The sequence below is a fragment of the Gorilla gorilla genome, chromosome 6, assembly GCF_029281585.2.
Source record: "Gorilla gorilla gorilla isolate KB3781 chromosome 6, NHGRI_mGorGor1-v2.1_pri, whole genome shotgun sequence".
Classification (NCBI taxonomy): domain Eukaryota; kingdom Metazoa; phylum Chordata; class Mammalia; order Primates; family Hominidae; genus Gorilla; species Gorilla gorilla.
In genome coordinates this window covers 144,223,735-144,249,031 of record NC_073230.2, presented here as the reverse complement: position 1 = coordinate 144,249,031, position 25,297 = coordinate 144,223,735, and the positions used below count along the sequence as shown (strand labels likewise).

Here is a 25,297-nt window from a genome sequence, read left to right as displayed (position 1 = left end):
TTCTCTGAAGATAATTGCCTTTTTTAAAAAGTTTGTTTGCTTGCTTGGTTTTCTATTGCTTAACACTAATCCAACCCTCAAATCTTTATCAAATCTTCTCTGAATAAATTTCTATGCATCAAGTATTCTCTATCTTCCTGAGAAAGGCTTTTCAGACCCTTCCAACCTGCCCCAGTCTGGGGCTTGACACCACACACAGCTGTTGTCCTGGCTTCTCACATCACCACCATGCTGGGGATTCCCTTTACTTCTGTCCTAGGTTGGATCTCCTGCTTCCTGCATCAAAGGCATTTCTCTTTCTCCATTTATTCAGTTCTGGGAGAGTAAATCTCCAGTAACTTCCTGAGAAATGGGTACACTGAAGAGAATTTTTTGAGAACTTACAGAACTGAAAATATCTTCATTCTAACTTGATCTATTCAAGTGTGATCAAATTTAGACTGAATATAAAATTTTAGGTTAAAAATAATTTTCGTTTATAATTTTGAAGGCTTTGTCCCATTATGTCTGGCTTTCTTGTTTTGTTGAGAAGTTTAAATTTGTTCTACTTCCTGGCTTCCAAAATGGTCTCCTCTCGTCATCCTTTCAGCTTTATGCCTTAAAAAATAATTTTGGTGGTTTTGAGAGGGAGCAAAATTGAATGTGTATCCAGTTTGCCATTTTTAACTGGAGGTCTAAAATATTTCTTTGTTCTTCTTCTTCTTTTTTTTTTTTTTAACTCTTTTGAGACAGGGTCTCTCTGTCACCTAGGCTGGAGTGCAGTGGCACGATCACAGCTTACTGCAGCCTTGACCTCTTGTGCTCAGGTGATCCTCCCACCTCAGCCTCCTAAGTAGCTAGGACTACAGGTGCATGCCACTATGCCTGGCTAATTTTTATATTATTATTATTAATTTTTTTGTACAGATAGGGTTTTGCCATGTTGCCCAGGCTGGTCTAACACTCCTGGGCTCAAGGGATTCACCTGCCTCGGCCTCCCAGAATGCTGGGATTACAGGCATGAGCCACTGTGCCTGGCCTCTTTCTTATTCTTTATCTTCCCTTTTTCATTTCTTTGTTTTTACTCCAAGAGGGTTATTTCTTACTGTCTCTTTCACTGGTTCTCTGGTAACCTAGCTGGCCTATGGTTGAGCTTGTTGCTTTTATCAAGCTACTCATTTCCTCTTAATTGCTTACTGTCAAAATCTCCATTGTTTTTGGCAGTACTCTTAACCTTGAACTTCCCCACACTCTGTTCCAAACAAGTCAGTTTACTTGAGGACAGCTTCAGAGCTCTCTGTTCTTAAGGCATGCCTCTCCTCTGGGCAACATATCTGAGCCACTGCTGTGGACCTGGGGTTGGTGACAGTGGCTTGCTTCTTCTAGAGTGACCCATCTACTTTTTGAGCATGGTGCTGAGTGGGGTAGTAGCCTCTGGTCTTTTCAACTTCAGCTTGACTCTCCTGGCATGGAAACTCCACATTATGAAGTAGCTGGAGAAAAGGTGACCAGGAATCCAGTATTCCCAGCCCACTGAACCTTTGCCTTATGGTTGAGTGGAGGAAGGGAGTCCCTGACCTCTTGGCCTCATTAGCCTCAAATGTTGTTTCTGCTTCACAGTGGTAGGGAGATGAGAAACGCTGGCAGCCTTCTCCTCCTAGGGGAGATACCATAGCCCTTGACTGAGAGCTGGAGTGACTGTGATCCCAGTGTTCTTGGCCATATCCTCCCACAGTGGAGTTTCCCTTCTGCTGAACATGGGGGAAGGGAAGGAGTGGGCCATGGCTAAGTACCAGAGACCCTAACTTTTCTTACAGGAATTTAGTAAATTTTCTGAATAAATATGTCTTTATTTGATGTATATCCTTAGGACAATTTTCCTAATGGTTTTTAAAACTTTAAATGGGTTTTTCTAAAAAATATTTCTACCAGGTTCCCCTCCCTGCCCACCACTGGGGAGTGGGTGAGAAGCTTCTCAGGGTGCTGTTTTAGAGCTGGATCTCTGCCCATTTTTTTTTTTAAATTCAATATTAAACACTTCATTTCTTAGATTGGTTTTAGGTTCACAGGAAAATTGAGAGGAAGGTACAGAGATAGCTCATGTAATTCCTACACATACCCACAGCCGTCTAGTTTTTTTTCCTGTGTTATCTTCCAGATTTATAGTATTGCATTTTACATTTAGGTCTGTGATCCATTTTCAGTTAATTTTTGTGAAGGCAATAAGGTCTGCATCTGGATTTGTTTGTTTGTTTTTGCAGTATGTGGATGTCCAGTTGTTCCAGCACCATTTGTTGAAAGGACTATCTTTGTTCCATTGTATTGCCTTTGCTCATTTGTTAAAGATGAGTTGACTATATTTATGTGGATCTTTTTCTTGTCTCTCTATTCTGTTCATTGATCTGTCTGTTATTTTGCCAATAACAAACTGTATTGATTATTGTACCTCTATAGTAAGTCCGTTTTTAGAATTTTCTTTTTCTTTATTTTTGTAGAAACAGGGTCTTGCTATGTTGCCCAGGCTGGTTTTAAGTTCCTGGCTTCAAGTGAACATCCCACCTTGGCCTCCCAAAGTGCTGGGATTACAGGCATGAGCCACCGCACTCAGTCTATAGTAAGTCTTAAAGGCATGTAGTGTCAGTCTTCTGACTTTGTTCTTCTTCAATACTGTTTTGGCTATTCTGGGTCTTTTGCCTCTCCATATGAACTTTAGAAACAGTTTGTTGATATCTACAAAATAACTGGCTGGGATTTTAATTGGGATCTATAGATCAAGTTGGAAAGAACTGACATCTTGACAATATTGAGTCTTCCTGTCTATGAACACAGACTATCTTTCCATTTATTTAGTTATTCTTTAGTAGTTTTTTTTTCATCAGAGTTTTATAGTTTTTCCTCATATAGCTCTTGACACATACTTAAGTATTTCGTTTTTATTTTTTGGTGCTAATGTCAATGGTAATGTGTTTTTAATTTCAAACTCCAATTGTTCATTGCTGGCATATAAGAAAGCAATTGACTTTTGTATATTAACCTAGTGTCTTGCAGTCTTGCTATTATCACTTATTACTCCCAGTTTTTATTGTTGTTATTGATTTCCTTGCATTTTCTACAAAGACAGTCATGGTATCTGTGAACAAATACAGTTGACCCTTGAGCTACACAGGAATTAGAGGCACCAACCCCCTCATACAGAAGAAAACTGATGTATAACTTTTGAAACCCCAAAACTTAATAGCCTATTGTTGATCAGAAGCCTTACTGATAACAAACAGCTGATAACACATATTTTGTATATGTATTACGTACTGTATTACAATAAAGTAACTAAAGAAACTATTAAGAAAATCATAAGGAAGGGCAAATATATGGAAAGAACTGTACCTCCCATGTACTTGATGTATTTATTGATACCATTAAGTTTACATTATCTGTTTATGAAATAAATTGTCTGAAATAGTGGGCAAATGCAGCTGCAGATCTCAATCTATGGTGCATATCAAGCAATTCAACTTTTTCTTTTAATGTCATGACACATTACAGTATTAGACATATCACTGAGGCAGAAAACTAACAAAGATATTCTGGAACTAAACTTGACACTTGACCAAATGGACCTAACAGACATCTACAGAACACCCCACCCAACAACAACAGAATATACATTCTTCTCATTTGCATATGGCACATACTCTAAGATCAACCGCATGCTTGACCATAAAGCAATTCTCAGAAATTAAAGAAAAAATGAAATCATACCAACCACTCTTTCAGAATAAAGCACAATAAAAGTAGAAATCAACACCAAGATTTCTCTAAACCATACAATTACATAGAAATTAAACAATTTGCTCCTGAATTACTTATGGGTAAACAATGAAATTAAGGCAGAAATCAAGAAATTCTTTGAAACTAATGAAAACAAATATACAACATATGAGAATGTCTGGGACACAGCTAAAGCAGGATTGAGGGTAAAGTTTGTAGCACTAAATGCCAACATCCAAAAGAAAGATCTCAAATTTACAATCTAACACCACACCTAGAGGAACTAGAAAAACAGGAGTGAACCGACCCCAAAGCTAGAAGAAGAAAATAAATAAGCACAATCAGAGCTGAACTGAATGAAACTGAGACACAAAAAACCATACAAAAGATCAACAAAACCAAAAGTTGGTTTTTTGAAAGAATAAATAGAATTGATAGACCACTAGCTAGACTAATGAAGAAACAGAGAAGATCCAAATAAACACAATCAGAAATAACAAAGGGGACATTACCACTGACCCCACAAAAGTATAAGAAACCCTCAGAGACAATTATGAATGCCTGTATGCATACAAACTAGAAAACCTAGAAGAAATTGATAAATTCCTGGAAACATACCACCTCCCAAGATTGAACCAGGAAGAAATTGAAATCCTGAACATACTATAACAAGTTCTGAAATTGAATCAGTAATAAAAACCTACCAACCAGAAAAGGCCCTGGACCATACAGATTCATGGCTGAATTCTACCAGACATACAAAGAAAAACAGGTACCAAACCTACTGAAACTATCCCAAAAAATCAAGGAGCGGGGACTCCTCTCTAACTCAGTCTATAAGGTCATCATCAGCCTGATACCAAAACCTGGCAGAGGCACAATGAAAAAAAGAAAACTTCAGGTCAATATCCTTGATGAACATAGAGGAAAAAATCCTCAACAAAATATTAGCAAACCGAATCTGGCAGCACATCGAAAAGCTAATCCACCATGATCAAGGTGGATGGAAGGTTGGTTCAACATATGCAAATCAATAAATGTGATTCATCACATAAACAGAACTATAAACAATCTTTTCTGCATCTATTGATCATCTTAATAGATGCAGAAAAGGCTTTTGATAAAATTCAGCATCCCTTCATGTTAAAAACTCTCAAGAAACTAGGGATCAAGGCAACATACCTCAAAATAATAAGAGCCACCTATGATAAACCTACAGCCAACAGCATACTGAATGGGCAAAAGCTGGAAGCATTCCCTTTGAAAATGGGCACAAAACAAGGATGTCCACTTGCACCACTGCTACTCAACATAGTATTGGGAGTCCTAGCCAGAGCAACTAGGCAAGAGAAAGAAATAAAAAGCATCCAAATAAAAAGAGATGAAGTCAAACTATCTCTCTGCAGATTATATGACTCTATACCTAGAAAACCCCATAGTCTCTGCCCAAAGGCTCTTATATCTGATAAGCAACTTCAGCAAAGTTTCAGGATACAAAATCAATGTACAAAAATCAATAGCATTCTTATATACCAATAATGTCCAAGCTGAGAATCAAATCAGGAATGCAATCCCATTCATAATAACCACAAGTAGATAAAAATACCTATGAATACAACTAACCAGGGACGTGAAAGATGTCTACAATGAGAATTATAAAGCACTGCTGAAAAAAATAAGAAATGACACAAAATAAATGGAAAAACATTCCATGCTCATGGATAGGAAGAATTGATATTGTTAAAATGGACTTACTGCCCAAAACAATGTACAGATTCAATGCTATTCTTTATCAAACTACAATATTTTTTACAGAATTAGAAAAAAAAAACTATTCTAAAATTCATGTGGATCCAAAAAAGAGCCTGAATTGCCAAAGCAATCCTAAGCAAAAATAACAAAGCTGGAAGCATCACAGTGCTTGACTTCAAACTATACTACAAGGCTATGTAACCAAAACAACATGGTACTAGTACAAAAACAGACTAATGAAACAGGTTAAAGAACCCATATATAATGTTGTACCCTACAACCATCTGATCTTTGACAAAGTCAACGATAACAAGCAATGGGGAAAGAGCACCCTATTCAATAAATGGTGCTGGAATAACTGGCTAGTCATATGCAGAAAATTGAAATTGGACCCCTTCCTTTCACCATATACAAAAATCAACTCAAGATGGATTAAAGACTTAAATGTAAAACCTAAAACTATAAAAACCATAGAAGAAAACCTGGAAAATACCATTTTGGACATAGGCCCTGGCAAATATTTCATGTTAAAGACTACAAAAGCAATTGCAACAAAAACAAAAATTACAAGTGGGACCTAATTAAACTAAAGAGCTTCTGCACAGCAGAAGAAACTTTCAGCACAGTAAACAGCCTATAGAAGGGGAGAAAATATTTGTAAACTATGCATCTAAGAAAGGTCAAATATTGAGAATCTATAAAAAACTTAAATCAACAAGCAAAAAACAACCTCATTTAAAAAAAAGGGCAAAGGACACGAATAGACACTTCTCAAGAGAAGACATACACATGGCCAACAAGCATATGAAAAAATTATCAACACTAATGATTAGATAAATGCAAATCAAAATCACAATGAGATACCATCTCACAACAGTCAGAATGGCTATTGTTAAAGTAAAAAAAACTAGTGAGGTTGCAGAGGAAAGGGAATGCTTACACACTGTTGGCAGGAATGTACATTAGTTCAGTCACTTTCTAAAGTGGTTTGGGGATTTATCAAAGAACTTAAAACACAACTATCATTTGACCCAGCAATCCCATTATGCAGTATATATCCAAAGGAATATAAATTGTTCTACCATAAAGACACATGCATGTGTATGTTCACTGTAGCACCATTCACAGTAGCAAAGACATAGAATTAACCTAGATGACCATCAATGGTGGACTGAATAAAGAAAATGTGGTACACATATACCATAGAATACTATGCAGCCATATAAAAGAATGAAATAGTGTCCTTTACAGCAACATGGGTGAAGCTGGAGGTCATTATCCTAAGCAAATTAATGCAGGAACAGAAAACCAAATGCCACAAGTTCTCACTTATAAGTGGGAACTAAACATTAGGTACACATGGACACAATGAAGGGAACAATAGACACTAGGGCCTACTTGAGGGTGAAGGGTGGGAGGAGGGTGAGGATCGAAAAACTACCTATTGTGTATTATGCTTATTACATGAATGATGAAATAATCTGTACACCAAATGCCCACAACATGCAATTTACCCATGTAACAAACTTTTATCATTTTGTCTTCCACTTGTTTTCTACCTCCTTCTATTTTAATTGAATATTTTGTATGATTTGATTTTTTTCCTATTTTAGTATATCAATTCTACTTCTTTTTTACCCTTGAATTTACAGGATACATTTACAATGAATCCAATCTTTTCTCAAATAACCCTATACCACTTGCTTCTTTGGTAGTACAAGTGTTTTGTAACAGGGTATTCCCAATTCCTCCCTCCTATTCCTTACAACATTGCTGCTATTCATTTCACTTATCAATGAGGTATAATTTCTGAATACACTGTTATTGTTTTGAACAAACTATTATCTGTTAGGTAATTAAGAAAAATAAAAGATTTTATTTTACCTTCATTTATTCCTTTTCTATTGCTTTTCCTTTGTTTACGTAGGCCAGAATTTCTGACCTGTATAATTTTCATCCTTTCTAAAGAATTTCTTTTAACATTAAAAAAAAGAGCAGGTCTAGAGATGACAAATTCCCACAATTTTTGTTTGTCTGAAAAAGTCCATTTCTCTTTCACTTTTGGAGGACAATTTCACTGGATACAGAACTGTAGTCAGCGGTTGTTATGGTCTGATGTTGCATCCCCCAAATTTCATATGTTGCAATCCTAACCCCTAGTGTGATCATATTAGAAGACAGGACCTTTGGGTGGTAATTAGGTCATGAGGGTGAAGCCCTCATGAATGAGATTAGTGATCATAAGAAGAGACGTGGGATGATCTCTCCCTACCATGTGAGGATATAACAAGAAGGCCACCTGCAAACCAAGATGACTGCCCTCACTGGACACTGGATCTGTTGACATCTTGATCTTGGACGTCCCAGCCTCAGAACTGAGATAAATTTCTATTGTTTCATTAAGCAGCCTAGTTTATGGTATTTTGTTACAGCAGCCTGAGCTGAGACAGTGGTTCTTTAAACCCTTTAAATGTTTCACTCCACTCTCTTTTTTCTTGCATGGTTTCTGAAGAGATGTCTGATGTAATTCTTATCCCTGCTTATCTATACATAAGGTGTTTTTTTCAAGATTTTTTCTTGGTCTTTGATTTTTTTGGTATTTATCCTTCCTGGTATTCTGTGAGCTTTCTGGATCTGTGGTTTGGTGTCGTTCATTTTGGGAAATTCTCCGTCATTACTGCCTCAATATTTCTTGTGTTCCTTTTTTTCCTTTACTTCCAGTAGTCCCATTACACGTTACATACCTTTTAAAATTGTCCTGCAGTTTTTGGATATTCTGAATTTTTCATTCTTTTTTGCTCTGCATTTAAGTTTTGCTAGTTTCTATTGACATTGTTTTAAGCATACTGACTCTTTCCTCAGTTGTGTCTCACCTCTTGGGTAGTCCATCATCATTCATTCTGTTACAGTGTTTTTGATTTCTAGCATTTTTTTTTTTGTTTCTTAGTTCCCATCTCTCTGCTTATATTACCCATCTGTTCTTGCATTGTCCAATTTTCCCATTAGAACTGTCAGCGTATTAATCGTAGTTGTTTTAAATTTCTATGGAAATATATGGAAGGTTTGTCAGAGAAGGCAGCAGTTGAGTTGAATCTTAAAGAAGTAGGGGCTGCCAGGTGGAGGAGATGCTGGGCTGAGAGAATAAATAGCTTTTATGAGAGAGTGGCATGCTCAGACAACTGAAAGTATTGTAGCATAGTGAGGAAGTGGACTGCCAATCCTCTTACTTTGGGTAAAGCATCTTATATTTGTATCAAATACAAGGAGTGCAATTATGGACCAAGGTAAAATTGTTTAGGTAATATCTGTGCATCCCTAAATCTTCCAGGAAACTGGTTTATCACCTTTTTTGGTCATCCACAAAGACAATAAATTCCAGAGTTTACAATTTCAAACTCTTAGGCAGTCGAAGATTCAAATGACATTTCACTGAATTAAAAATATTTTCCCAGAGTTTAGGCTTTTGTCCTGATCTATGTGGAGAAGAGCCAATTGAATTTTGAGAACTCTTACTCCATCCTGAAGTCAGCTACAATAAATGCTATGGTCCAGAACATTAACCTCCGGCTTTCCCAAGCCCGAGCACCTACCTGGCAGAGGGCATCCCAAAAGCGAGTAGACTTCTGCTCTTGCCCAAGATAATCACTGAGGATGAGAATTTTATACCAAAAGTTGGGGTAATCTCTGAGAACCAGGATACTTGCCTCCAAAGCACCATCTAATGTATTTAGAAGATAGCTATTTCCTACCAGATGTTAAAGATTCCTGAGGAAATCTATGGTCATGGTCCTTTAAAACATAATAGTTACTCTTTTAACAGTGCAGTGGGCTCTCCTTGGAAACTCTTTAGCTACTAGAAATACTGTTGAGAGTAGACCACTCAACCCCAGATCTTCATAGTTCCACCCAGCTGTAATTAGGCTGTGGCCTGTATTTTTAATGTACCTCTCCTACCTGACCCTTCTTCTGCTTAGCCTCATCCTCTAATGTATGCCATTGTTGACCTATGACTCAAGGCTGCTTGATTCTGTTTTCTGACTTACTACATCCATCTTGACTCTTCTGCCTGACATACCTGCTCCTCTGTGTGTCCTTCACAAGTCCCTCCCAGTGCTCACTGCCTTATGAATGACAAACTGAGGTGCTGGACTTATTCCAGTGTTCACATGAATAAATGGCTGGAGATGTAAACCAATTCGCTGTAAAGGAAACTGTACATCTTTACACCTTTGCTACATTTTGAGAAATAAAATGATTATTTTAAACCACAGTCTATGCATTTCAGTGCCATGTTGTGCCACACTTTTGCGTTGTGCAACTGGCAACTTTTAATATACAGTATTTTTTCTAATCATTGGAAGTGCCCAACTTAACATTTTATCTTATTCTGTAATCATTTTATTCAGGTATGTTTTATCTGTACAATTATGTGGTAATCTCCTAGTAGAGAGAAATGGTTCCTAGCACACTAATGATATAACAGAAAATCAGGAAATGATGTTTGTTGACTGACTGATTAAAGTGTCTAGTAGGGAGGTTAAAATCAGTGACATATTATATGTCATTCCTACTTTGAGTTCTTAAGTTTTTTTGGTGTCGAATGTGTAAGTAGTTTTGGAAGAAATCAAAACTTCAGAGATTTTTTTCCATGCTGATAAAAACTAAATATAAATATCTGCTTTAATATTTTTCCATATTTTCTCTGGATTTCTTTTTAAATCTCTGAAAGATGTTCCCACTACAGAAGATGGGATATCTAAAATTTTTAGTTTATACATATGCATGTGTAGGAGGAGAGATAGGGAAAGGGGAAGGGGAGGGCTTTCCTTTTTTTCTTTTTACTACATAAGCATATGTTATCCTTCATTCACAGTTCTCAGAGCAGTATAAAGCTAGATTAACTCTCCCTTTGGAACTTCAGATATAAGGTGGGTTGTCCATCATTCTTACTGGCCTGCTCATCCTTATTTTTAGTTAGATGGAGGGCTGTATGCTTAGAGCTTTGCTGGTTAGTTTCTTCAGCTTGAAGACTCTTATATTTTAGAACATTTGCATCCATTCCAAAGCTTGAAGAAGCAGGCTCCCACTTGCTGCTGAGAGGTTTTATGTCTTCATTCTTTATGGCCCAGATTTGAGAATGTTTATTCTTCTTGGGGCCTTTGAGAGGTGATAAACTTTCCAATGACCCGTGGGGCTTAGACTGGACCCATTCTGAAGAGTTTGCCATAACATCTCCTTGGATTACAAAAGGGTGATTTCTGGGTGCTGTCCAAGATGTGCTGTATTTCTTTACATTTCTGCAAGTAGCCGGATTTAGTCTAGAAAAGAAATGAAATATGTGAATTTTTGTCCATCATGGACCTACTTTGTAGTCCTAGGTATGTTGTCATAGTATAAATAATATTTTTCCTTTTAGTAAGTTCATAACTTCTTAAAGTTTAAGACTTTCACCATAATTTAGAAGTCTTCATCTCTGATCATGATTTTTTTTTTTTAGCACTATTCCAATCCTGTATTTCTAAATGCCTAGAGGATATGTTTATTTGGATACCTACTCTGACCTCAGCCTTCCTAATGTAATAGCCACTCTGGGCCCAGCTCCTTACCTATATATCTAGTTAAAGTAGATGGTCACTAAAAAGTAAAGTAGTTGTTTGCTCTAAAAATCTATTCTGTTTATTCTATTAGAATGGATTCAGTATATATGCTATGAGATATTTTTCTATAACCAGTAAAAAAATCAACGTGAGTCTAAGAGAGGGAAGTTTTCCTCGAGGGAGCTTTTGTAAACTAATAATTGCAGCCACTTAAAATCTCTGTTTTTTAGCATTCCATTTTTTAACCATAGAATTTCAGCTATACTTTCAATTAAACTTTTAAATTTTGAGATAACTGTAGACTTAACTGCATTTGAGAGAAGTAATATGGAGAGATCCCATGAACTCTTCACCCAATTTCCCCAAAATAGCTTGCAAAACCATAGAACAGTATCACAATCAGGATACTGACATTGATGTAGTCAAGATAGAGAACACTGCCCCCATGTTGCCCTCTTGTAGTACCTGCTTCCCTCCTTTCCCATACCCTCCTTAATTCCTGGCAACCATTATTAATCTATTATCAAGTTATATTATTTTGTTATTTTAAGAATGTTACATAAAGGAATCATACTGTATGTAACCTTCTGGGATCAGCTTTTTTTTTTTTCTCAGAGTAATCATCTGGAGATTCATCTATGTTGTTTTGTGCATCAGCAGTTCATTCCTTATTATAATTGCTGAGTCTGTGACATGAATGTACCATAGTTTGTTTAATAATTCATCCATTCAATGACATATAGATTATTTCCAGTTTATGGCTCTTATAAATAGTTATACACACAGGTTTTTTTGTGAGTTAATTTTTGTATAAGATGTAAGTTTAAAGTTCATTTTTTTAGCCTATGGATATCCAATTGTTTCAGCACCATTTGTTGAAAAGTCTCTTTTTTCTGCATTGAATTGCTTTTGAATTCCCTATCAAAATCAGTGGAGCAAATTTATGTGGTCTATTTCTTGGTTTTTGCCTCAGTTCCACTGATGTGTATGTTTATTTCTCCTCTAATACTACTGTCTTGATTATTCTAGCTATATAAAAGTTCTTGAAATCAGATAGACTGATCTCTCCCATTTTATCCTTGTTTGTCAAAATTGTTTTTGCTATTTTAGTACATCGGCAGATAAATTCTGGAATAATCTTGTCTATATGTACAAAAGATCTTGCTGGGATTTTGATAGGCATTGTGTTAAACTTGTATATTAAGCTGGGAAGAACTGACATCTTTATTGAGGCTTTCAATTTATGAACATGCTACATCTTTCCACTCATTTAGATATTTTTAAATTTCTCTTATTCATGTTGTATACTTTTCAGCATACAAACCCTGTAAAACTAAGTTTTTTTTTTTTGAGATATTTTGTAATTTTGGTGTTCACATGTTCATTGCTTATTTATAGAGGAGCAATTAATTTTGTACATTTCTCTTGTATTCTGAGGCCTAGCATAACTTATTAGTTCTAAAGGGTGTGTGTGTGTGTGTGTGTGTGTGTGTGCGCACATGCGTGCGTGTGTGTTTTGGTAAATTTATTAGGATTTTCTACATAGAGAATAACATCTTTCACAGTAGGGATCATTTTATTTTTTCCTTTCTGATTTGTATGCTTTTTATTTTTTTATTGCCTTATTGCAGTGGCTAGAACTTCTAGCACAATGTTCAATAGAGTGGTGTATTATTCTATTCTCATGCTGCTAATAAAAACATACCCAATGCTGGGTAATTTATAAAGGAAAGAGGTTTAATTGACTCGCAGTTCCACATGGCTGAGGAGGCCTCTCAATCTTGGCGGAAGGCAAAGGAGGAGCAAAGTCATGTCTTACATGGTGGCAGGCAAGACAGCTTATGCAGGGGAACTCCTATTTATAAAACCGTCGGATCTCCTGAGACTTGTTCACTACCACGAGAAGAGTATGGGGAAACTGCTCCCGTGATTCAATTATCTCCACCTGACCCTGCCTTGACAAGTGGGGATTATTACAATTAAAGGTGAGATTTGGGTGGGGACACAGCCAAACTATATCAAGTGGTAAGAATGGACTTTATTGAGTAAGTTCCCCTTTATTCCTATGTTTTTCTGAGACTTTTTATCATGGATGGGTACTGAATTCTGTCGAATACCAATTTCTGTGCCAATTAATAGGATCTTGTGATTTTTCTTCTTAAGCTTGCTAATATGAAGGATTTCATCAATTACTTTTTGAATATTAAACTAACCTTGAATTCCTGAAATAGACTTCGCTTGGTCATGGTGTATAATTCTTTTTATTTAGAGCTGAATTCTATTTGCTAATATTTTGTTAGATTTAGCTTGTTAAATCTATATTTATGCAAAATCTTATTCTGTCATTTCCTTTTTTGTTTTGCCCTTGTCTGGTTTTGATATCACGCTAACAGTGGCTTCATAAAATGAACTGAGAACTCCTATTTTCTGGAAGAAATTGTATAGAATTGGTATTAATTCTTCCTTTATTGGTAAAATTCTCTTCTAAAACCACCTAGGCCAGGTGATTTCTTTTTCAGGGTTTTAAAATTATGAAATCAATTTCCTTATTAGTTACAGGAGTATTCAAATATTCTATTTCATATTGAATGAGTTGGGGTAGTTCATATTTTATTGAGGAAATAATCCATTTTCTGTAAGTTGTCAAATTTGTGTGTAGTGTTTTCTATTAACTCTTTGATGTATGCAGGATTTTTAGTGATATCCTGTTTCATTCCTCATGTTAGTAATTTATGTCTTTTTTCTTTATTTGTCAGTATTAATAGAAGTTTGTCAATTTTATTGATCTTTTCAAACAACCAGTTGTTTCACTGATTTTCTGTGTCATTTTTCTGTTTTTAATTTTATTAATTTCTGCTCTTATCTTTATTATCTTCTTTCTGCTTGCTTTATTTGCTTTTCTTTTTATAGGTCCCTGAGGTGGGAGCTTAGATTATTGATTTCAGATGTTTTATCATTTTTTAGCATATGCAGTTAGTTCTATAAATTTCTGTATCAGTACTGCTTTAGCTATATCTCACTTATTTTGATATATTAGTTTCATTTCCATTAATTTAAATACATATTTTTACTTCCTTTGAGAATTTTTTTTTTTAAATTTTTGTTTCCTTTATTTCTTCTAAAAAAAGTCGGGATACATGTGCAGAACGTGCAGGTTTGTTACATAGGTATATGTGTGCTATGGTGGTTTGCTGCACCTATTGACACATCCTCTATGTTCCCTCCCCTCACCCCTCACCCCGCAACAGGCCCTGGTGTGTGATGTTCCCCTCTATGTGTCCATGTGTTCTCACTGTTCAACTCCCACTTATGAGTGAAAACATGTGGTGTTTGGTTTTCTGTTCCTGTGTTAAGTTTGCTGAAGATGATGGCTTCCGGCTTCATCCACGTCCCTGGAAAAGACATGATCTCATTCCTTTTTTTTCTAATTACAAGATGATTTTTAAATTTATTTTTATTTTTAAGATTAAGCATCCTCTTTGACAATCCAAAAACATAGTCCTTCCTCACTCTGGACACACACACCTAAAACAGTTAAAAGCGATTCTTCAATTTTCAATGACAAAGTAGGAAAAAAAGAATATGTTCTTAAGCTGCAGTTCAATTTTCTGTCCTCTTTTCCAAAAAATTTTACTTTGCTTCTAAGCCACCCGCCAACAATAACGAAAGACAATTTTTCAAAAGGCCAACAAAACCCAGAAAAAGGAACAGTTATCAATTCAAAATTATCACCCAAAACACTGCTGTTGCAAAAAAAGAGTATGAAGCCAAATTCCCATAGCTTGTTAGAGAAGACCTTTAAAAATAATTCAGAAAATTAGGACTGGAACTACAGTGGTATAGACAGGTTATACTGTCACTATATGCATATACAGTGGTAAATGCAGATAATTCAAGAACATTCAGCTTGGGATGAATATATGAATAATATGATTATATTATATTAAATTAATATACTATTAAGCTTTCTCCTATTCCAGCAGAGGAAATAAAAACATGTGTTGCTGGAATTAATATTAAGACTGTCCTTACAAACAGAAGGTAGGGCAAAGGTAAAGAGAGAGAATGTGGAACAAAAGTAGCGAAGACAAGTCATTTTGAATCTAGGCTCTAACACCCAGGAAAGTTGAATAGAACTTAAATTCTTCTGAGCCAGTATCACTAAATTCTAGATTTGCCCTGAAACCAGTGGAGCATGTACACCACTAATAAATATCAAGTGCCCCATAGCGTTTGTGGTATTAAAACATATTTTTAAATTATTATAAATTTCCATTCTGAAAAGCAGGTCAAAATGACACTGGACCATCCAGTCAGTTACAGAGTAAAGGGCTTCCTCCAGAGAGAACTGACTTGGCAGAAATTTAGGTTGGTAAGAATGTGATTAACATGGAATAAATGAGATCAGATTCTCAGTATAATTTTCATAAGGCTTCTTCTACCTACCCCAGTTGTAAGGAGTAGTACTGAGGGAACTCCAACAGAATGTCTTAGAGGGATGCTTCTCAGAGACAAAGGGTCTGTAAGTTTAACTCTTGACCCCTCTTCTCCTTATGTGAAGCTTGGGGAAGGCAATAAATATTTAATTTTTAACTATTCAGAGCTTTGGACACATTATAATATTTAATATTCTGTAGTTTCATTTTCTGAACCCTTGGCTTATAATTTTTCTCAACTTGCATTAAAAAATGTATGAATGCACCCTCTTCAGTAGTACCACATGAAAATATAAATCTTGTTCTTCCATATCTTCTACACAGGAAGAGTGAATGAGTAGTACCCTAAATATCCTGCAGGGTTACTTTGTGTACTTGACAAAAGATTAGGGAAAACCAATCCACTTCCATATCTTGAGCAGTAGTTAACTAGTCTTCAATCTCATCTTCCCAAATATCTTCATCAACATCCACAGCATAAAACAGCTGTTTAAGATGTGTTGAAGCAGGATCAGTGAAATGTTTGTAAGGGTTTGCTCTAGAGAGAACTCATGCAAATCCAACAGAAATATTGCATACAGTCAGTACATGTCATCTTGTTATATCCATCTAATTTCTCTATGGGTGTTCCACAACATGGGCAGTTCTTGAAGTTTTTCTCTAGCCACTCCTTACTTTCCATCTCTTCCAGTGCCTTCTGAATCACCCTCTTATCATACCTTTGTTCCAAAAGTCTTTTATTGGCCTTATCTGCTTGCAGGTATTCATTTCGTAAGTCTATTAATTTCTCTGCAGTCACCTTACATGGAGAGAGCCCATGGTAGGTCAACCTGCACAAGGTACAGAAGGCAAAATTGCAGCTGGAGCAGATACCCATGATGTAGCCAGGCTCCTGCATCACAGGCAGCTGGCAGCACGCGTGGGGGCAGTACACCACATCTGCCATCAGGTCCAAGGTGGACTGGAGGAGAAGGCAGTCATAATGGGCAAACAACTCTGCTTCCACTAGCTCTTTGACCTGACCAGGAGTGGCCACTGAAGGGCACTTTGGTTCTGGGCAGTTGAGGCATTGAACCTGGCCGTCTCTGATCTGGATTTCAAAGTAGTCCTTCAGACAGGCTTTGCAGTACACATGCCTGCACTCCAAGAAGTACATGCATTCACTACCCAGCTTCTTACAGAAACAGATATTGCAGAGGAACAAATTACTATTAAAGCATTTTATCTGCTGAGCTTGATCAAAGTCCAAGATTTCCTGGATCATATTTAACAATGATTCCACATCCTGCACACAGCTGTCTCATCCACAGTTTCCTCTTGGTCTGTATCAGATCCAGAAGTTCCTCCAAAATCTAGCTCTGTGTTGGGAGAGGCTTGAGCTGCCCTTCTCTGCACTTTTTTTCTGAGAATCAATCTTGAGCTCAAAAGGAGAGACAATATTCAGGTATACTAGGGTCTCTTCCTTAAGAAATTGCATCCAGGCAAACGGGATCACGCTGCCACGGTGTTCTTCCCATAGAGCAGATAGCGCTCACAAATATCTTGAAATTCTATGGCAAATCCAAATAGATCCTGGTTTCTCCACCTTGGACAGACTGCTTTTCTAAATTCATCTCCATCGTAAATACTCACTGGGGCCAGCAATTCATCCTCCTGAGCTTCTTGGTCTTCTGACATTTAATTTTCTGAGGAACAAAACCAAGATGACCATGAGAGTGATCTCTGATCGTCCTCACTGCTACACTCCCACTAGGGCCATGACAGTTTACAAATGCCTTTTTTTTTTTTTTTTTTCATTTTTTTTTTTTTTTTTTTTGAGATGGAGTCTCACTCTGTTGCCCAAGCTGGAGTGCAGTGGTGCCATCTCGGCTTACTGCAACTTCTGCCTCCTGGGTTCAAGCAGTTCTCCTGTCTCAGCCTCCTGAGTAGCTAGGACTACAGGCACTCACCACCACACCTGGCTAATTTTTGTATTTTTAGTGGAGATGGGGTTTCACCATATTGGCCAGGCTGGTCTCAAACTCCTGACCTTGTGATCCACCCACCTTGGCCTCCCAAAGAGCTGGGATTATAGGCGTGAGCCACCGTGCCTGGCAGATCCCATTCCTTTTTATGGCTGCATAGTATTCCATGGTGTATATGGCCACATTTTCTTTATCCAGTCTATCATTGATGGGTATTTGGGTTGGTTCCATGTCTTTGCTATTGTGAACAGTGCTGCAATAAACATATGTGTGCATGTGTCTTTATAGTAGAATTATTTATATTCCTTTGGGTATATACCCAGTAATGGGATTGCTGGGTCAAATGGTAGTTCTGGTTCTAGATCCTTGAGGAATCGTCATACTGTCTTCCACAATGGTTGAACTAATTTACACTCCCACCAGCAGAGTAAAAGCATTCTTATTTCTCTACAGCCTACCCAGCCATCTATTGTTTCTTGACTTATTAGTAATTGCCATTCTGACTGATGTGAGATGGTATCTCATTGTGGTTTTGATTTACGTTTCTCTGATGATCAGTGTGATCAGTGATGTTGAGTGTTTTTTTTTTTTAGACGGAGACTTGCTCTGTTGCCAGGCTGGCGTGCAGTGGTGCAATCTTGGCTCACTGCAACCTCCGCCTCCCGGGTTCAAGCAACTCCCCTGCCTCAGCCTCCCGAGTAGCTGGGACTACAGGCATGCGCCACCACACCCCGGCTAATTTTTTGTATTTTAGTAGAGATGGGGTTTCATTTTGGCCAGGATGGTCTCGATATTCTGACCTCGTGATCCACCCACCTTGGCCTCCCAAAGTGCTGGGATTATAGGTGTGAGCCACCACGCCCAACCATTGAGCTTTTTTACATATGCTTGTTGGCTGCATGAATGTCTTCTTTTGAGAAGCATCTTCATATCCTTTGCCCACTTTTTGATGGGGTTGTCTGTTTTTTTCTTGTAAATATGTTTAAGTTCCATGTAAATTCTGGATATTAGACCTTTGTCAGATGGGTAGATTGCAAACATTTTCTCCCATTCTGTAGGTTGCCTGTTCACTCTGATGCTGGTTTGTTTTGCTATGCAGAAGCTCTTTAGTATAATTAGATCCCATTTGTCAATTTTGGCTTCTGTTGCAATTGCTTTTGGTGTTTTGTCATGAAGTCTTTACCCATGCCTATGGCCTGAATGGTATTGCCTGGGTTTTCTTCTGGAGTTTTTCTGGTTTTGGGTTTTACATTTAAGTCTTTAATCCATCTTCAGTTAATTTTTGTATAAGGTGTAAGGAAGGGGTCCAGTTTTAGTTTTCTGTACATGGCTAGCCAGTTTTCCCAGCATCACTTATTGAACAGGGAATCCTTTCCCCATTGCTTGTTTTTGTCAGGTTTGTCAAAGATCAGATAGTTGTAGAGGTGTGGTATTATTTCTGAGGTCTCTGTTCTGTTGCATTGGTCTATATGTCTGTTTTGGTTACTATAGCCTCGTAGTACAGTTTGAAGTCAGGTAGTGTGATACCTCTCCAGCTTTGTTCCTTCTGCTTAGGATTGTCTTGGCTATTCGGGGTTTTCTTTGATTCCATATGAAATTTAAAGTAGTTTTTTCTAAATCTGTGAAGAATCTCAGTGGTAATTTGATGGGAAAAGTGTTGAATCTATAAATTACTTTGGGCAGTACTGCCATTTTCATGATATTGATTCTTCCTATCCATGAGGATGGAATGTTTTTCCACTTGTTTGTATCCTCTCTTGTTTCCTTGGTGGTCTGTAGTTCTCCTTGAAGAGGTCCTTCACATCCCTTGTTAGCTGTATTCCTAGGTGTTTTATACTCTTTGTAGCAATCGTGAATGGGAGTTCATTCATGATTTGGCTCTCTGCTTATCTATGTTGGTGTAAAGGAATGCTTGTGATTTTTGCACATTGATTCTGTATTCTGAGACTTTGCTGAAGTTGCTTATCAGTTAAGGAGTTTTGGGGCTGAGATGTTGGGGTTTTCTAAATATAAAATCATGTCATCTACAAACAGAGACAATTTGACTTCCTCTCTTCCTATTTGAATTCCCTTTACTTCTTTCTCTTGCCTGATTGCCCTGGCCAGAGCTTCCAATACTATGTTGAACAGGGGTGGTGAGAGAGGGCATCCTTGTCTTGTACTGGTTTTCAAAGGGAATGTGTCCAGCTTTTGCCTATTCAATATGATATTGGCTATATATTGTCATAAATAGCTCTCATTATTTTGAGATATGTTCCATCAATACCTAGTTTATTGAGAGTTTTTAACATGAAGGGATGTTGAATTTTATCAAAACTCTTTTTTGCATCTATTGAGATAATTATGTGGTTTTTGTCTTTGGTTCTGTTTATGTGATGGATTATGTTTATTGATTTGTATATGTTGAACCAGCCTTGCATCCCAGGGATGAAGCCAACTTCATCATGGTGGATACGTTTTTTGATATGCTGCTGGATTCGGTTTGCCAGTATTTTATTGAGGATTTTCGTATTGATGTTCATCAGGAATATTGGTCTGAAGTTTTCTTTTTTTTGTTGTGTCTCTTCCTGGTTTTGGTATCAGGATGATGGTGGCTTCATAAATTGAGTTAGGGAGGAGTCCCTCCTTTTCAATTGTTTGGAGTAGTTTCAGAAGGAATGGTACCAGCTCTTCTTTGTACTTCTGGTAAAATTCGGCCGTGATTCCGTCTGGTCCTGAGCTTTTTTTGCTTGGTAGGCTATTAATTATTGCCTCAATTTCAGAACTTGCTATTGGTCTATTCAGGGATCCAACTTCTTGGTTTAGTCTTGGGAGGGTGTGTGTGTCCAGGAATTTCTCCATTTCTTCTAGATTTTCTAGTTTATTTGCATCAAGGTGTTGATAGTATTCTCTGATGGTAGTTTATATTTCTGTGGGATCAGTGGTGATATCCCCTTATCATTTTTATTGTGTCTATTTTATTTTTCTCTCTTTTCTTCTTTATTTGTCTAGCCAGTGGTCTATTTTGTTAATTTTTTTAAAAAAACAGCTCCTGGAGTCAGTGATTTTTGGGGGAGTTTTTTGTGTCTCTATCTCCTTCAATTCTGCTCTAATCTTAGTTATTTCTTGTCTTCTGCTAGCTTTTGGATTAGTTTGCTCTTGCCTCTCTAGCTCTTTTAATTGTGATATTTGGGTGTGGATTTGAGATCTTTCTAGCTTTCTGATGTGGGTGTTTAGTGCCATAAATTTCCCCCTTAACACAATGCTTTAGCTGTGTCCCAGAGATTGTGGTACGTTGTCTCTTTGTTCTCATTGGTTTCAAAGAACTTCTTGATTTCTGCTTTAATTTCATTATTTACCGAGGAGTCATTCAGGAGCAGATTGTTCAATTTCCATGTAATCGTGTGGTTTTGAGTGAGTTTTTTAATCCTGAGTTGTAATTTCATTGCACTGTGGTCTGAGAGACTGTTTGCTATGATTTCAGTTCTTTTGCATTTGCTGAGGACTGTTTTACTTCCAATTATGTGGTCAATTTTAGAATAAGTGCCATGTGGCACAGAGAAGAATGTATATTCTGTTGATTTGGGGTGGAGATTTCTGTAGATGTCTATTAGATCCACTTGATCCAGAGCTGAGAGTTCAAGTCCTGAATATCCTTGTTAATTTTCTGTCTTGTTGATCTGTCTAATATTGACAGTGGGGTGTTAAAGTCTTCCACTATTATTGTGTGGGAGTCTGTCTCTTTTTGGGTCTCTGAGAACTTGTTTTATGAATCTGGGTGCTCCTGTATTGGGTGCATATATATTTAGAACAGTTAGCTCTTCTTGTTGAATTGTTCCCTTTACCATTATGTAATACCCTTCTTTGTCTTTTTTGATTTTGTTGGTTTAAAGTCTATTTTGTTAGAGACTAGGATTGCAGCCCCTACTTTTTTTTTTTTTTGCTTTCCATGTGCTTGGTAAATTTTTCTCCATCCCTTTATTTTGAGCCTATGTGTGTCTTTGCACGTGAGACAGGTCTCCTGGATACAGCACACCAATGGGACTTGACTCTTTATCCAATTTGCCAGTCTGTGTCTTTTAATTGGGGCATTTAGCCCATTTACATTTAAGGTTAGTATTGTAATGTGTCAATTTGATCCTGTCATTATGATGCTATTTGGTTATTTTGTGCACTAATTGATGCAGTTTCTTCATAGTGTCATTGGTCTTTATATTTTGGTGTGGTTTTGCAGTGGCTGGTACTGGTTTTTGTTTTTCATATTTAGTGCTTCTTTCAGGAGCTCTTGCAAGGCAGCCCTGGTGGTAATGAAACCCCTCAGTATTTGCTTGTCTGGAAAGGATTTGATTTATCCTTTGCTTATGAAGATTAGTTTGGCCAGATATGAAATTCTGGGTTGAAATTTTTTTTCTTTAAGAATGTTGAATATTGACTCCCAATCTTTTCTGGCTTGTAGAGTTTCTGCTGAGAGGGCCGCTGTTAGTCTGATGGGCTTCCCTTTGTAGATGACCTGGCCTTTCTCTCTGGCTGCCCTTAACATTTTTTCCTTCATTTTGACCTTAGAGAATCTGAAGACTATGTGTCTTGGGGTTGATCTTCTCATGGAATATCTTAGTGATGTTCTCTGTATTTCCTGAATTTGCATATTGGCCTGTCTTGCGAGGTTGGAGAAGTTCTCCTGGATAATATCATAAAGTGTGTTTTCCAACTTGTTTCCATTCTCCGTCTCCCTCAGGTACTCTGATCAATCGTAGGTTTAGTCTTTTTATGAAGTCCCACATTTCTTGGAGGCTTTGTTGATTCCTTTTTATTCTTTTTTCTCTAGTCTTGTCTGCATGCCTTATTTCAGCAAGGTGGTCTTCAAACTGAAACTCTGATATCGTTTATTCTGTGTGGTCGATTTGGCTATTGATACTTGTGTATGCTTCACAAGGTTCTCGTGCTGTTTTTCAGCTCCACCAGGTCATTTATGTTCCTCTCTAAACTGGTTATTCTAGTTAGCAGCTACTCTAACCTTTTATCAATGTTCTTAGCTTCTTTGCATTGGGTTAGAACATGCTCCTTTAGCTCAGAGTAGTTTTTTATTACTCATCTTCTGAAGCCTACTTCTGTCAATTTGTCTGTCTCATCCTCCAACCAATTCTGTGCCATTGCTGGAGATACACTGAGATCATTTGGAGGAGAGGAGGCACTCTGGCCTTTTGGGTTTTCAGCTTTTTTTCATTAATTATTTCCCATCTTCATGAGTTTGTCTAGTTTTGATCTTTGAGGCCGCTGATCCTTGGATGGGGTTTTCCTGGGGGCTTTTTTGTTGTTGTTGATACTGTTGTTGTTGCTTTCTATTTGTTTTTCTTTCATTGGTCAGGTCCCTTTTCTATAGGGCTGCTGCTGTTTGCTGGGGTTTCACTTCAGGCCCTAGTTATCTGGTTCACTCCTGGGCCTGGAGATGTCACTCAAGGAGGCTGGAGAATAGCAAAGAAGGGTGCCTGCTCCTTCTTCTGGGATCTCTGACCTCAAGGGGTACCAGCCTGATGCCAGCAGTATTGCTCATGTATAGGGTATCTGACAACCCCTGTTGGAGGGTCTTACCCAGTTGGGTGGCAGGGGGAACAGGACCCATTTAACGAAGCACTTTGTCCCTTGGTTGGGGGGTTGTGCTTCGCTGAGGGAAAACCCACTTGTCTGGGCTGCCCAGATTCCTCAGAACTACCAGGAGGAAAGGCTAAGTCTGCTGGTCTGCAAAGACTGTGAACACCCCTCCCCCTAGGGGCTCAGGCCCAGGGAGATCTGGGTTCTGCCCCTGAGCCTCTGGCTGGAGTTATTGAAGTTCCTGCAGGGAAGCCCCACCCAATGAGGAAGGATGGGTCAGGGTCAGGCCTGAAGAGGCACTCTGGCCACAGTCGGCCACAGTCAGTGTGTTGGGCTGTGGGGAACATGTCTTGGAACCAAGCTGTTCAGCCTCCCTGACTCCAGCAGAGGAAGAGCACAGCCTGGAGCTATAGAGATGGATGATGCCCTTCCGCCACCCAGGGAGCTTAGTGTGTTAGGCAGTTGTGAGTCCCAGTGCTGGCTGCTGCCCCTCCCCCAAGGAACTCAAATGGCTTAGACAGCAGGCAGACACAGCTGTGGTGCTGGTCATGCCTCCCCTGGGGAGCTCTGTAGGCTTAAGCAGATTCCAGCTAAGAGGCTATTGAGAACCTTCATGGCTCTGGGGTTGGGACGCTAGGCCCTGGTGCCGTGGGTCGTGAGTGGGATCTTCCAATCTATAGGTTTCACAGTTCTGTGGAAAAAGCACGGTTTCCCCGGCTGGGTAGCACACTCACTCACCACCTCCCTTGGCTGGGGATGTAGGGGGGTGCTCTCCTGCCCTGTGTGGCTCTCAGGTGGGCCGCTGCACTACACTGTTCTTCCTCTCTGTGGATCACACTAGCCTCCTAGTCAGTTCTGATGAGAGAACCTGGATACCTTGCTTATTATAGTTCTTTTCAATGGGAGCCTCCGAATGCCGCTATTTCTAGTCAGCCATCTTGGCCCCATCCCAGAGAATATTTTTGACTCACAATTTATTCAGAAGTGTGTTATTTAGTTTCCAAATGTTTGGGTTTTTTTTTGTTCCTATTACCCTTTGGCTATTGATTTCTAGTTGGATTCCATTGTGGTCAGATATACACTTTGTATGATTTAAATTCTTTTAAATATGTTGAGGTTTATTTCATAGCTAGGATATGTTCTATCTTGGTATATGATCCACGTACACTTGAAAATAATGTGTACTGTGCTGTTGTTGGATGAAGTGCTCCTTAAATGTCAGTTAGATATTTATATTCTTGTTGACTTATTTTATATCCTTGCTTATTTTCTAATTATTGAAACAATTGTGAATTTGTCTATTTCTCCTTTCTGTTTTATCAGTTTTTGCTTCACATATTTTGCAGTTCTCTGTTGTTTTGTTTTGTTTTTTGAGACGGAGTTTTGTTCTTGTTGCCCAGGCTGGAGTGCAATGGCACCATCTTGGCTCACCACAACCTCCATCTCCCAGGTTCAAGTGATTCTCCTGCCTCAGCCTCCCGAGTAGCTGGGATTACAGGTATGAGACACCACACCCGGCTAATTTTTTGTATTTTTAGTAGAGACAGGGTTTCTCCGTGTTGGTCAGGCTGGTCTCAAACTCCCGACCTCAGGTAATCCACCCGCCTCGGCCTCCCAAAGTGCTGGGATTACAGGCGTAAGCCACTGCACCCAGCCAGTTCTGTGATTTTATACACACATCTAAGATTGCTGTGTTTCTAGTGGATTGACCTTTTAAACATTATATATAATTCCCCTCTTTGATAATTTTCTTTCCTCTAAAATCTACTTTACCTAATATTAACATAGCCACTCCTGCTTTCATCTATTATTGTTTGCATGATGTGTCTTCTTCCATCCTTTTACTTTCAGCCTGCCTCCATTGTCATATTTGAAATGAGTTTCTTGTGACTGCATATTGTTGGGTAATGTTTTAAAATTCATTCTGTTAATCTGTCCTTAACTGTTGTATTTAGGTCATTTACATTTAATGTAATAGTTGATGTCTTAGGACTTAAATCTGCCATTTAAAAAAAGTTTATCTTTTGTTTTTTGTTTTCTCTTTCCTGCCTTCCTGTGGGTAATGTGAACATTTTTCAAGAATTCCATTTTGATTTATTTAGTGTTTTTTAGTATATCTCTTTGAACAGCTTTTTCAGTGGTTGCTGCATTATACTACATATGCATAACTTATCACAATTTATTGGTTGTGTTAACTTAGTAATTTGAGTGAAGTACAAACCTTACCTCCTTT

At 38.0% G+C, this 25,297-nt stretch overlaps 2 protein-coding genes and 1 pseudogene across 7 annotated transcripts in view; 1 reads left to right on the top strand and 2 right to left on the bottom strand.

Annotated features, from left to right (window-relative positions):
• Positions 1–25,297, top strand: part of CYREN (cell cycle regulator of NHEJ) — a 78,940-nt gene that overhangs the window by 26,898 nt on the left and 26,745 nt on the right. Inside the window, exon 4 of one of the 2 annotated variants that reach the window (XM_055347184.2) lies at positions 24,465–24,562. The exons of the other annotated variant lie outside the window; for it this stretch is intronic. Within the exon in view, the coding sequence (XP_055203159.1) occupies positions 24,465–24,524 (60 nt within the window). The 3' untranslated portion in view covers positions 24,525–24,562. Of the gene's footprint in view, positions 1–24,464; positions 24,563–25,297 lie in introns of those variants that run through there. 2 annotated transcript variants of the gene reach the window in all.
• AGBL3 (AGBL carboxypeptidase 3) overlaps positions 10,020–25,297 on the bottom strand; it is a 149,057-nt gene continuing 133,779 nt past the window's right edge. For all 5 annotated transcript variants that reach the window (XM_055347160.2, XM_055347161.2, XM_055347162.2 and 2 more), the window contains one exon: positions 10,020–10,817. In XM_055347160.2, the coding sequence (XP_055203135.1) occupies positions 10,397–10,817 (421 nt within the window). In that variant the 3' untranslated portion in view covers positions 10,020–10,396. The remainder of the gene's footprint in view (positions 10,818–25,297) is intronic.
• Positions 15,740–17,212, bottom strand: LOC109027716 (E3 ubiquitin-protein ligase RNF14-like; annotated as a pseudogene).